At 42.8% G+C, this 13,139-nt stretch overlaps 1 protein-coding gene across 1 annotated transcript in view; it reads right to left on the minus strand.

Moving 5' to 3' along the window:
- Positions 1-6,235, minus strand: part of LOC109042703 (uncharacterized) — a 40,894-nt gene extending 34,659 nt beyond the window's left edge. The window contains exon 1 of the mRNA XM_019059595.2: positions 5,916-6,235. Coding sequence (XP_018915140.2) covers positions 5,916-5,922 — 7 coding nt within the window. The 5' untranslated portion in view covers positions 5,923-6,235. The remainder of the gene's footprint in view (positions 1-5,915) is intronic.
- Positions 6,236-13,139: the final 6,904 nt, after the last annotated feature.

Below are 13,139 nucleotides of genomic sequence, written 5' to 3' on the forward strand. Positions count from 1 at the left end.
ATATAGACTGCCGAGTTAATTTAAAGACAGACCCTTGAGTTTACAAAATAAGTTAGGTTTAAATTCAAGTTTTCAGGGCTAATCGCAACTTTATACAGTAGAGTCTCGATTATCCGCGATAATTAGGACCGGAGATACCGCGGATAATGGAAAATCGCGGATAATCCGAATCTACGCAAGATGGCCGGAAAAAGTCATCGGAAAGACTGTATTTTAAAGGAATCAGTAAGGCACTTACCATGCATTAGAAAAGATAATCCGAATCGCGGATAACCGAGGCGCGGATAATTGAGACTTTGCTGTATCTTGAACAGAGCCCATTCGGATTCCAGCTGGACGGAGGACGCAAAATGCGGTTCTCGACTGTAACGTTGGATTATACCACGGATCAGTCGGAGGAATTCGGTACCTACAAACTTATTACGTGGCATCTCTGCTAATGCGCTTGACCTAATCTCTGCGCACAGAGTACATGGCTAATTACGGAGTCCTGCGTAGTTTTTTTCGTAGAGTGGCCATCATCTATACCGCAGCTTTAAATGCTATCAACTAGATGAAATCAGCTGAGGAGTAGCTGGACTTGGTCAGTTTTGGATTTTGAACTAAATGAATCGATGTATGCGAAAACGTCCGTTGTCCAAAAGCCGAAACAGGGTTTCATAATTGCGGTGGGTTTCTTTTGTCCCACGACACCGATGAATAGGATCGATCTCTTTTGTAAACGTTTAATTACATTTAGGGGATTATTTACAAAATTGTTCTGCATTCCTAACGTCTTAAACCATCTTGTGTCGTTAAGTTACAACGAATTCTGAAACACTGTCTTGGACATCGGACGTTTTCGCATACGTCGATTCAAATGTCAGTTTGATAGATGGAGACATCATTCCTGAATTACAATGAAATTTATCGAACAGCTATTCCCTGAGCAGTTTCTAAGGGATGAAAAGCTGTACACCCTATCCAGTCAAAGGTGAAGGAGCGTGATATCTGTGTCTCTCGGGGAGATAACTATTGCGCTCCCCAGAGCGAGACGTATTGCGTATGTTGCGCGTATTTTGTTGCATATGCGGCTAAATTGAAGGCGAACTTCAAGTTAATGATATCTGCCAACAGGGTCAATTACGCGATATTTTGGCACCAGGGTGGCATGCAACGTAAGAAAGAGATGAAAGATTGGAAATTTCAGTGAAATATTTCATGAAATTTCACGAGGCTGTGAAATATTTCATATTTTTTAGGGGCTAGAGTATGCAACCCGCACTAAAACACACAAAAATAGAAGAAAGTCACGATTTTTACATGTTACGAGACATGAAAAGGAGCCGACACTTTTCAATATCTTTCATCAATTTCAATTTCATGAAATATTTCACGAGAAATTTCAAAATTTTATTTTCCATGAAATTTTGCCACCCTGATTGGCACCATCGCGTTGTAGTTCAGGGAGCGAGATACGTGTGTTTTTCGAGGAGATAACTATTCCGGTATGTTTGTTGCCTATGTAGCAAAATTGAAGGCGAACTTCAAGTTGACGATATCTACCAATAGGTTTGCGCATTGTCCGTTAGTGCTATCAATGTTTATGCGCATGGAACGAGACAAATGCGTGTCCATCATCTCACCATGAAGCTGTTGAAATAATTCGGTCTAGATTACCGTTCCTCTGTTGCCGCCGGGTAAGCTTGCATACGACAACTTCCGGTTGCTTCTTCCGAGATGAACCGCAGTTAAGGGATTTTAAAAGGAAAAGCGAACCGCTTGAATTTTTAGGCGAAAACGTCACTGATGACAGGGCGCTGCATGTTTACGAGATACGTTTCAATAACGAAAGGATAGTATTGGTTATGGACAATTTGATTACGATATCAAAGCGGAAGCTCAGGACGTTCGCGGCTGATAAGGGCGCGTTATTAATCAGAGAGGAAGAGGATTTCGCTCTGATAGTTTTTTCTTTTTACCGCTGTTAGCTCCAAAGCAAGGGCACTCAGTAATACGTTTTCTCATTTAATGAGTGAAACTATCGAAATCAGCGCTGTTACATCCGATTACTCATGAGTTTCCCTCCCTTTTGTTCGTGGCACCATATTGTCTCTAGCAAAATTTTACACGGGAATTCGGACCTCGCGCCCCCCCCTCCCCTACTGCTCCCTGCCGAAAAAGTCTGCTGAGCTATTCTGTCGTGTTAAGGAAAAACGCCGTATGAACCTTCAGGCGTTGCCATACTTCCTTTGATAACCTACGGATTTATTGGGAAAATTCTGAACTTTTTTTCCGCCCAATTTTTCAGACGATTTTGTTCCCAATTTAATCTAAAATATCGGAATATTTCAAGAAAAAATACGCTAACTTTCATCAAAAATACATGTTTTATGCGGGAAAATTTGGCAACTCTCGAACGTTGATACGGCGTTTTTCCTTAGCACGGCAGTATATTGGTAACAGTCCGCCAACACACGCCCCCCCTCCCCTCGTTTGAGCGGGAGTATAGTCTGCCCCCGCGGACTTCTTTTAGGGGTGCATAATTTGGAACCCTCAGCTGTGGAGAAACTAGGTCCGCTGCAAGAAGATCACGCAGTGTCGAGCTCATACATGCCTAATCGATTATGGGTCATTAGAGGCGATGTATAACTCTAGCCAATACTAAACTACCAACTCATCCACTCATCGGGTGATGTCATCCGAAACAGCTCGCCGCCGTAATCGATATTCTTGCTCTATGTTCTACATATTGCACCAACCTGGAGGATTTCTATGATCTAAACTCCTCGAAACACTCTAAAAGAATACACTATCCTTACTCTTCCGATTGGCAAATATTTAGAGCCGATTTTTTCCTCTTTACGTACATGGTCTTTGTCGAGTGGACTCTCTAGCATTAGGAAAAATCAGATAATTTCAATATTTTCGACCCCCCCCCCCCCCCCCGTAATTACTTAGTGTAATGGCAGAATTTGACATTTAGTTCATACCAGCTGTTCTACAACCATATTGGTTTTTCCGTGGTAAATTTATATTCACTACAAAATAGTACCGCATTTACATACGTACATCGATGATGAAATCTGCTAACACGTATGTACCGAGATCGGGACTTGTCCAAATCTTCGCCACTTATAGCACTGCGGAGAAAGATAAAAAAAAAAAAAAAAAAAAAAAAGCCGGATGGGAATTTAGAGAAAATTGCATTAATTTTTTTCTTCGAAAAATAAAGTCGACGAGAAGTCTGCGACGCGACGTTGCAGAATATTAGACATTAAAAGGCGCGGGCAAGGGGGGGGGGAGTCCAAGGGATCTAGACAGTAGACACTCATCCCTCTCCCCGCCATGACCGGAAAATTTGCCCAGAAAAACGTCATTTTTTGGCATTCAGGAATTTCCACCTTCGGATCCCCGCTGTCGCTCCCCATGAAAAATTTTTGGCCACACTGCGAATATCTTCAGCAATATGATAACACCGATATCGTAGATTCAACCTCTGTCTTAGGTAGCACTCGATTTCTATCCATAAAAATGAGTGGAGAATAGTCAATGATCACTAAACTTCACTTTCTTAGTTGATTGAATCTCAACTGATATCGACAAAGATCCAAATTAGGAGACAATCTTTTATTTAGCTGTTCCTACTCTTCATTTTTAGCGGAGAAGGAACTGCTTTTCAAAAAATCTGTGGTTAGCTTCGTCCCCGATGTTTTTTGATACGGTATATTCGCCAACAATTTTGTCTCGCTGAAGATAAACGGCGTATGATTAGCCTTCGGGGGTTGCCGAATTTTTTCTAATAAAACGGTAGTTTTTAAGGAAAGTTATGAATATTTTATCTTGAAATTTTCATATACTTCAAATCACATTGAGAATGAAATTCTCTGAAAAATTGGAAGAAAAATATCCGACACTTTCTTCGAAAATTTTTATTTTATTGGAGAAAATTTGACATTGCCCGAAGGCTCATTCGGCGTTTTTCCTTAGCACGGCAGAAAAACTGACGAATTTTCATCGCACCACCTCCCGAGTAGCATTTGTCGACGCACAGTGGATCGAGTTAATGAGAGAGGTCGGACATGAAATTCCTAACTAAAACTCAAAATTTAGATGTTTATTTCGGCACATTTTAAATTGTTAGGGGTGTTTCTAAAAGTAAATTTTACGAGAAAACCAATGGAACCACTTTTACGACCTCAAAGTACTGTAAGAACGGAGTTATAAGCTTTTGAAGTTTCCAAATTTTGTCCGACTTCTCTCGTTAACTTGATCCACCGTGCGACGGATGGATCGCGTTAAATTGCCGTCGATAAAACACTGATAATCTGACCGATCGAATCGCAATCTATCGCGATCACTATTCTACTTGGTTATGCGCATTGTTGAACACATACATTTCCACACTCCTTGCTCGAGGCAACGGTCTCTTTTAATTCTCGGAACGTATGCTGAAGCACAATGTTATGGTAATGAGTTTTCTTCATACATCGTTTGCCAGCAAGAATGCTAAAATTTTGGGAAATTCCGGACGGTGACTCCGCCGCGGTGACCCTCAAATTCCCGCACGGGTGACCCCGCTCGTTCAAGTCCCCCGCCCCCGCAATTGAAAATTCCACCTGCTCGCCCACTGCGTGTCTCCGCTCTGATTTTATTAAAAAATCAGACATCGAAACAATCATAAATCCTGATATACATCCGCAAATACATCCGTTTTGCGAGGGGGTTCGAATCCCTCACAAGGTCGCATGTCACACTGAAAAAAAATATCTGTGTATTTACCAAGAAAAGGGTAAAATTACCAAGAATTCACGGTTCTATTTGATCCAAGTTTTTCCTTCGTAAAATTACCATTTATGGAATTGGTAATTTTACTGGACCTTGGTAAAAACGCCAATATTTTTTATCGACTGTGGTAGAATTACCGAGATAAAATGGCAAAGTTACGGGGAATTGATTACCAATAAAAGAGGTATTCTTACCTGAAAAAAAAAACAGTAAAAATACCTGTTTTTAGGCAAGCTTACCGGTCTGTCTTGGTAAAATTACCAGTAATTGGTAAAAAAAGTGAGATGATAAAGGTACCAACGGACCTTGGTAAAAACGCCGAGAATTTTTTTTTTCAGTGCAGAAGGGTTCATTTACATTCACAGAACGACAGGTCGACAAATCTTGGGTCCCCACATTATGTCACTTGTTATGATTTTTTGGCACGCGTTACGTGAGGATACGTCGTATTGATAGGTTATCGACGGCCGAAGTGAGAATCCACGTATCTCCGTTCGCGACGTCGCAGACTTCCTGTCACACCTCCTTTATTTTTCTCCGGAAAGTCAACGTGATTTTTTTTTTTAAAATAAAAAATAAACAACCTCGATTTTCCTCTCTGTCAGCAGAATATTCTGCGCGAACTTCAAACCTTAAAGTACGCGTGTTCCTCTTCGAAAAGTAATGCACTGAGCGAAAATTTGGGAAAACCGCCGTGGCAATACGCGGTTTCACAAAAAAATGTGAAAGGTACAAAATTGAACTTATTGTCCTTTCCTTAAATGGTACCCTGTTATAATGCAACAGATTTTCCACGCGTCGCATAAATTAAGCTGTCGCGACATTGCCAGGCAACATTTCGGTCCGCAAAGATGCCTTAAAACTGCGCCCCTCAATCAGCAGGGGCCAAGTGGTTTTGGAATCTGAAAGGTCAAGATCACAGCATCCGTGGCGCCCTTCACTTTTCCATCAATCCAACTGATCGTGAGCGCACTCGAATGCAACGACAGTCAAGGGGATTCAACAGCTCCGTGCTCGGACACGAACGGGTAAAAGTAACAAATTCAGTTTCGTCCCTTTTCTCACCCGCGGGCTGTTGCTGTCGACGAGAGGTTAGGGGCGGCGACCGGATGTAAAGGTAAACACAGGAGGAAGGGGCCGCCACTCACCGATCATTTCAGCGGAGTGGAAGGGCTACATTCTCCGGCTGACAAAAGTGCGGGTCTCCTTTTTCATGCGGGACGAGTGCAGGGACGTCCTGTGCCTTTCCATGAAAGCTGCGAGGCGATATCCAATCGGGGCACACTCACCATTAACACTTCACTCGCGCAGCGTCACAAGTTTCTCGGCAGAGCCAGGCGGACAGACTAGCGACTAGCGAGCTGGAAGCCGAGGCCTAGCTGTGTGGCTCGGTGGCGATCTGTCTGTCCTTGTCTGGCCCGTGGCGGCGCGATCTGTCCGTCCTTGTCTGGCCCGTGGCACGAACCGGGAGACTCGACCGAGACCAAGAGCCAGGACCTTCCCCCACCTGTTTACCAAGAACCTTGCTCACTGTCCAACCCTCCTCGGCGAACGCTCCTGGCTCCTGCTCTTGCGGTCTCGCCTCTGCCTCTTCCCCATGCCGATGCCACGTTCGGCTCTGGCTCACAATGAGCCATTCAGCGGAGGAGCCGCCATCGAATTTGACCGGCTCAGCTCGAGACTCTACTTTTTTCTCCCGACCCCACGGCATCCTTCAGGCATTTCTCGTCCCGATCACTGAACCCACTTCCGGAACCTCCAAAATGATGCCTCTTCGTTAGGAGCGCAACGTCTGCTCTCTTTCATGACATGATTCATGAATGAAATGTTTTTAAGAATGAAGGTGGTAGTAGTGTGCATTTATTTTTGAGATGGTTCCTATGAGAAGAAAAAATGTGGACGTAACATGTCCACATTTTGGACATATTCATGGTCGGACATTAAATCATGTGGACTTAATAAAGACTGGACTTAACGTTTAGTGGACATAAACAGCGGTGGACATTTATTTAATGGACGAAAGGTAGGTGGACATTAAGTCCTAGAAGCGCAACGGCCGTAACTTCATCGCAACCTTCACCCCAACTAATTTTCCATGCAGTAAGCTGCACTAGGGCTCTCGCGCCTCTATGGAGAATTTGCACGTAAAAATTTGATTGCTTCGTCTGAGAGTTCTTAGGGAGTTGATTTCGCAGTGTTTTTCATATTTTTTTTTCTGAGATGGGATTTTGTTGGTAAATAGATTCAAATATGAGAAAATGTGCCGCGTCGTGACGTCATCTGCGGCATTATCAATTTAACACATATGTTTTAGCAGATTAGGTTATTTAGTCATACTTGCACGATTAATTGTTTAATTAAGAAATCAAGGATATCCTCGTGCTCAGTTCTCTCGGCAGTTTCCTTTCAAACGTGAAATTTACAAAATTTTAGACATCTGCAAATTCTCCATTCTATTATGAATTAATTTTCTAATAAGGTTTAGTCACGACCAGATTCTACTATTTGAGACCAATAGCAATGCAACATACTGCCAGGATCGTGAAATTTCTCTTATCTCACAAAAAAAAGGAAGATAATATAATATCTCCAGGAGATAACTATTCGCGCTCTTCCGTATGTTCACATACGGTTGCCTATGCGGTAGAATTGAAGGCGAACTTCAAGTTGACAGTATGCACCAATAGCTTTATCGAAGTTTACGGGGCGAGGATAATGTGGTTTTTAATGCCCGCACCGAACTCTCCTCAGCCGAGAATCTCTAAAGTAAAGCAAAGCTCCACCAACAAATCTAAAAATGGCATAAAAAGTGAGCAAATATTGGTTTAGAGATAATTTGCGTTTTCCGAATAGATAACTATTCGCGCTCCCCGGTATGTTGCATTGTTGCTTGCCTGTGCGGCAAATTGGCCGAGAACGTATTTAGGTTGATGATATCTGCTAGTAAGCTTAGGCACGCTTTCTCTAATGGCTTTTTTTATGTTAACGGAGGAGCGACCCGGTAAAAATTGGCAGTAGAATCTGTGTTCCAAAATACCATAGACCTACGGTCGGCTGCAAGATTTCCAATAGCTTCTATAGCCGGCTACACAATTTCTTATATAGCTTTTTATAGCCGATGGCGATTAAGCAACTCACAGCCAGGCGCTAAAGTGTATGCTGAACGTCACTAATTACGGATGCTAGGACTTGGTGAGTTTTTGGAATACTGCTCTCTTTTTGGGCCGTAGTATCTTGATTTATTTTGCGAGGAAAGCTCCGTACTTTTGATGGATGCCTGCCATTCCTAATATATTAGAGTGCCTTCAGTTTCGTATGATACTGTGCAATACCTCTGGTGTGAAATAGTTGCTTCAAGCGCCGTGGCAAGCTGCGGTGCGGCAGGCGGGCAGAGAGCGCGAAACGCGCATTGGCGCCTACAAACCTAACAGGGATACTTCACGCGTTGCGCAATGCGTGAAGTATCCCTGTTAGGTTTGTAGGCGCCAGTGCGTCGCCGCTCCGCTTTGTGTTAGGCTCTAATATTTGATCTAGTGGAGTCAGCGTTATTCAACTCATGATTTTGAAATGTTTGCACATCCTGTATGGATTATTCTCGTTTCAATTGATGAAAAAAAAATATGTATTAAAGGAAAATATAACGTGTGTTTTGTAAATATTAAGGTGGTTCCGTATCAAATTTAATGATTTCAAAAGCACACGAATTTCTTATAACCTTTTATAATCGATGGCGAAAAAGCAACAGCCAGGCGATAGAAAGTAAAGCCCGACGATAGGAACTATAGCCCGGCTACATAATTTTTTATCGCTTCGTATAGCCCGGCCGTATGATTTTCTCCCCACTCTACAGCCAGCTATTTGATTTTCTGTAGCCTTCTTTAGCCGGCTATAAGAATTCCTATGGTATTTTGAAACGCAGCTCTTATCGCCAATTTTTACCAGGGGAAATATGTGTGTTTTTTTGAAAGGAGATAACAATTCGCGCTCCCGGGTAGGTTTGTTGCCTATGCGGTGTAATTGACGGCGCTTCTTGAGTGACATATCGACGGTGAAACTACCAAACCACGTATCTCGTTTGCGGTGTTTAAAAATCTACGCTCACATTTTATTTTTTTGAAGTAGACTAAATCAATATCATTCCTTGAAATTTTCACAGAATTTTCTCCGCACGAAAAGGAAAAATCACAGAAATTTTCAAGACTGGACGTTAAGTAGTTTTTCATTTAAAAAATAAAGTATGACAGGAAGTCTACGACGTCGCAAACCGAGATACGTGGTTTGGTAGTTTCACCATCGATATCTGCAAATAGGTGTATGCGTTGTCATAGTATGGTTCGGTCTGATTGTAAGTTTACAGAATGAGATAAATAATCGTCTTATTTGCGGTCCGCTGGAGACATGTTGCCTGTACGTACGGTGATATTTAAATTCATCTTCAAATGGACCGTCTTCTATATATTTAACAAAGGAGCGATTCCTTGTACTACTGAAATCTAGATATTTTTGCCGTCGATCCACGTGAATATTATTTTTAAAGTGTAGCAATGCGTCTGAGGATTTGCAAAATTCAATCAGATCTGAGCCTTTGAAATTCCTCGATTTTTTAAAGGAATAGGAAGGTGATGTTCACGTACCACGTATCGATTGATCTGCCATTTAAACCTATGGAAAAGGATAGATAAACGGGGTGTTTGCAGCGAACACCCTAATAATCGATTCTTTACCATAGGTTTCAATGGCATAACAATCGATGGATCGCAATTCACGCCACGCCACTGATTTACTGTTCGTTACTTGGCGCGGTTTCGACCGAACCGTAGGTTGATTCATATTTCTGACCGGATTTTTTCCCAACTTTTCAGCACAAAATACAAATATGTCGAGATGCGAGCTTGAATTTTTCCTGAGGTGACTATGAACGACTTTGCCGAGGTCGTCGTTTCCTAGATCAGAGAAGATAGGGGTCGAAGCCATAATTTTAGGACGGCTACGTGGCTACGGCTACGTTCTTATACATATAAAAAATCAAAGCAGTGTACGGAAAATTGACAGCGTCCCGAGGTAAGTCAGTGAGAGCTTATTTCATTGGCATAAGAGGCAACGTTAGAATTAAGTTTTGGAGCAAGAGAAGCAAGCGAAGCGCTCTCTGTGCCGAAATGCGACGGACACCATACAGATTCCACTTAAACTCCTGGATGCAACTATTCGGGCTCCATGGATGTTCGTGTTGCCTACGCACGGAAGTGAAGGCGTTTTGACTGTTCAGGCACTCACCACTTCACCCGTGGCCAGACGCGGCGCCAACGGCAGGCTTTTCTGCGAGGATCCGGAATGGAAAAGGCAGAGCGCTTCAGGGCAGGATTTACCTACTTGCCGCCCATGGGCCGCCTGTATTTTGCCGCCCCCTTCTCATTCGTTTTGAAACATCAATAAAAACCATCAAGTGAACGTGCCAGCGGGGGAAGGATGCAGAAGACGCGTTTACTCGTGTTGAACACATTTTTTGGAGAAGCCCTGTCAACACTACTAGCAAAAGTTCACGGAACTTTGCGCGAAAGTTAAGTTCCGTAAACCTATCTCTGTGTGGACAAGGCCTTCCATTCATAAGAAATGAACGAAAAAATTATGAAAGAACAAACATAAATGTAGTTTAATGATTTTAACTTCCGCCGCCGCGCCGCGCCGACTGCACTGTGTTTGGCGCAATGCGTGAAGTATTCCGACAGTCTTGTAGGCGCTAAGCGTTTCACGCTGACCGCACTGTCTTTGGCGCAATGCGTGAAGTATTCATGCATTCTTGTAGGCGCTATCCGTTTCACGCTGACTGCAGTGACCGCACTGTGTTTGATGCAATGCGTGAAGTATTCGTGCAGTCTTGTAGGCGCTAATATGTGTTACATGCCGACCGCCGCGCCGAGGGCTCTCCTTTTCATCTCAAGTCCTCGTCATCATTTCTCTCTAAGTAAGTAAGTTCCAGGCCAAATTGCGTGTTTGGTTTCTCTCTTAACTCGACTAATTAAAGGTGCTGTCTCTTGTATCACTGAAAGACGACAAAATTAGAAATTACTATACTCTCAGGAAATGAGAGATTTTGTTGCCTTTTCTCGGTTGTAATTTATTTTCTAAATTCGATTTTTTTTATACCTACTTTTAAAATAATTGCAAAATTTGCCGCCTCCTAGATTTGCCGCCATGGGCCGCGGCCCATATGGCCATCCCCTTAATCCGGCCCTGGAGCGCTTTAAATTCTTCGTTTATACTATGAAAATATCTCTCAGGCACGAATAGCTGCATAAAGGCGTAGGATATAAGTATTTTGTGTGCTTCAGTTTTGATATCGCGGTGCGCTGAGCATGGAAAATGGGGGAAGTGGGGGGGAGGTATGGCCTCTTGGAAATCTACCTGGTCCCTCCATATTATACGAAGGATTGTGCTAAATATGCGCATGATATATTTTTAATCTTAAATTTTCGATAACAAAAACTCAAAATTGAATTGAAACTACCAAATTTTTGAAATACTAACTCCGGATACCCTTTTGTAGCCGGGGGAGTCCTCTGAAATTCTCCTGTTAGGGCTGGTCGTGTCCTGCAGAGCCCTTCCGGTGAGATTCATTTTTTTGGCTCGTCAACCCCCTCCCTCCCCATCCTCCTTACCACCGAAATGATTGGTTCCAAAAAGTGAACCAAATCCAGTCGCGGAAATTTGCTTATTGACATTTTATGAAATATTTCACGAATTCTCATAAGGTTCACTTGACACAAAGCAGCCTTTATGCAAATTAGGAACAATTCATCTCAGGAGAGGTCTCACAACTTGCATCTTCGAGCACGAAAAAATTCTGCCTTAATTCCCTTAATTGCTCGCGGTGATTTCCCGCCACGTGCCGCTCGTCAAGTGCAACGGCCAATCAGCGTCGAGCGCGGTTAGTACACTAGTACGCGATTGGTGGAGCTTTCGTTGACCGGAAGATGGGAAAAATTGAAACTTCATGAAATATTTCACGAGATTCTTGTCACGAAGCTGTGATTATGCCAACTATCACAAATTCATCGCCAAATAGGTCACACATATCGCATCTAAAACCACGGAGAAAGCATTTACCTCTCGCAGCCGTATTTTAAATTAATCGGTGTCATGGCCGAAGGCCTACTCGCCGCTTGGTAGGTGTTGACGGCGGTTTGACAAACAGCAGTTTTTGGTGAAATGTGGTCCGGAATATCTGGGCCAATCTGTTCACTCAAACGTTTGTGCGTTTAAACGCTAAAATTAATATCGCATAACCAAAGTTGTGCAAAAAATCCCACAAAATTTTGACAAACGATAAACCGAACATAATAAATCAAAATAATCAAAACATCCAAAATGGCTGACGTTAAGGGGCCGCTGGAGAGCCAATCAGAGGCCAGTTGTTTAGTTCTGTCCATACCTGTGTAAATCTACCTTGGCTCTGGGTATAAAGGGACTCTAACTCTGGGTACGCTTTGTTTATGTCCGGAGTCGCCGTTCGTTTACATTAGGAGCGAGTTTGACACCGATGACAGACTTTGGTTTTTGATGAAAATTTGGTCTGGAATATCTGGGCCAAACGCAAAAACCCAAACGTTTGAATGTTATTAATTTGATTGTAATTTAATTAAAAAACGGGCCCCTTCACCTACGTCACGAGGTCATGTGACACGTACTGAGGCTCATGGGAAATTTTCAACTTTTCCATACCTGTACCTGTGTAAATCTACCTTGCCCAGAGCGGACTTCCTCTAGGAGATGTTCCAGACTCAATTTCTCAGCGTTAGCGTTTCTTCACCTTGACGAAAGAACTTTCGTCCGCGTCTAACATTTATCCCTTTCGTAAAATCAAATATCAGTTACCCCGTTGATCTGTTCATGGTGATTTCAAGTGAAATTGCGGCGAGATACTCCAGACTCCTAATGTAAACACAGCGGCCTGTACCTGGTCGAGATGTTCCGGACTCATTTCTTCATTTACGTTTCTTCATCTCGACCAAAGAAGTTTCTCGCAAACAAGTCATTTTGTTGTAAGTTAGGATAATATTTGTGTTGATTAAGTGGCTTGAGCATTGGACTACCTGGCTGCGCCTTGCATAGCTGCCTCTATATCAAGATGATTGGGAGAAAAGCTTACTGGTTGATGTGCGAATCTGAATCCTAAATCCCTAGGAACGGTAGTTGTGAAAACCAGACGGATGTACAATGCTAGGTACCTTGCTCCTCACTCACTTTCTCATGGATGTTCACTGGTCTCTCCAAGGTTCTGGTTTTGCGATGCGTTGAAGCCAATGCTTTAAGTTTAGCTATAACAACCAGGCTTCGGAGATACTAATTAACAATCCTAGCAGTCACCAAATTCT

Source organism: Bemisia tabaci, chromosome 2 (genome assembly GCF_918797505.1).
Source record: "Bemisia tabaci chromosome 2, PGI_BMITA_v3".
In the NCBI taxonomy this organism is placed as follows: Eukaryota; Metazoa; Arthropoda; class Insecta; order Hemiptera; family Aleyrodidae; genus Bemisia; species Bemisia tabaci.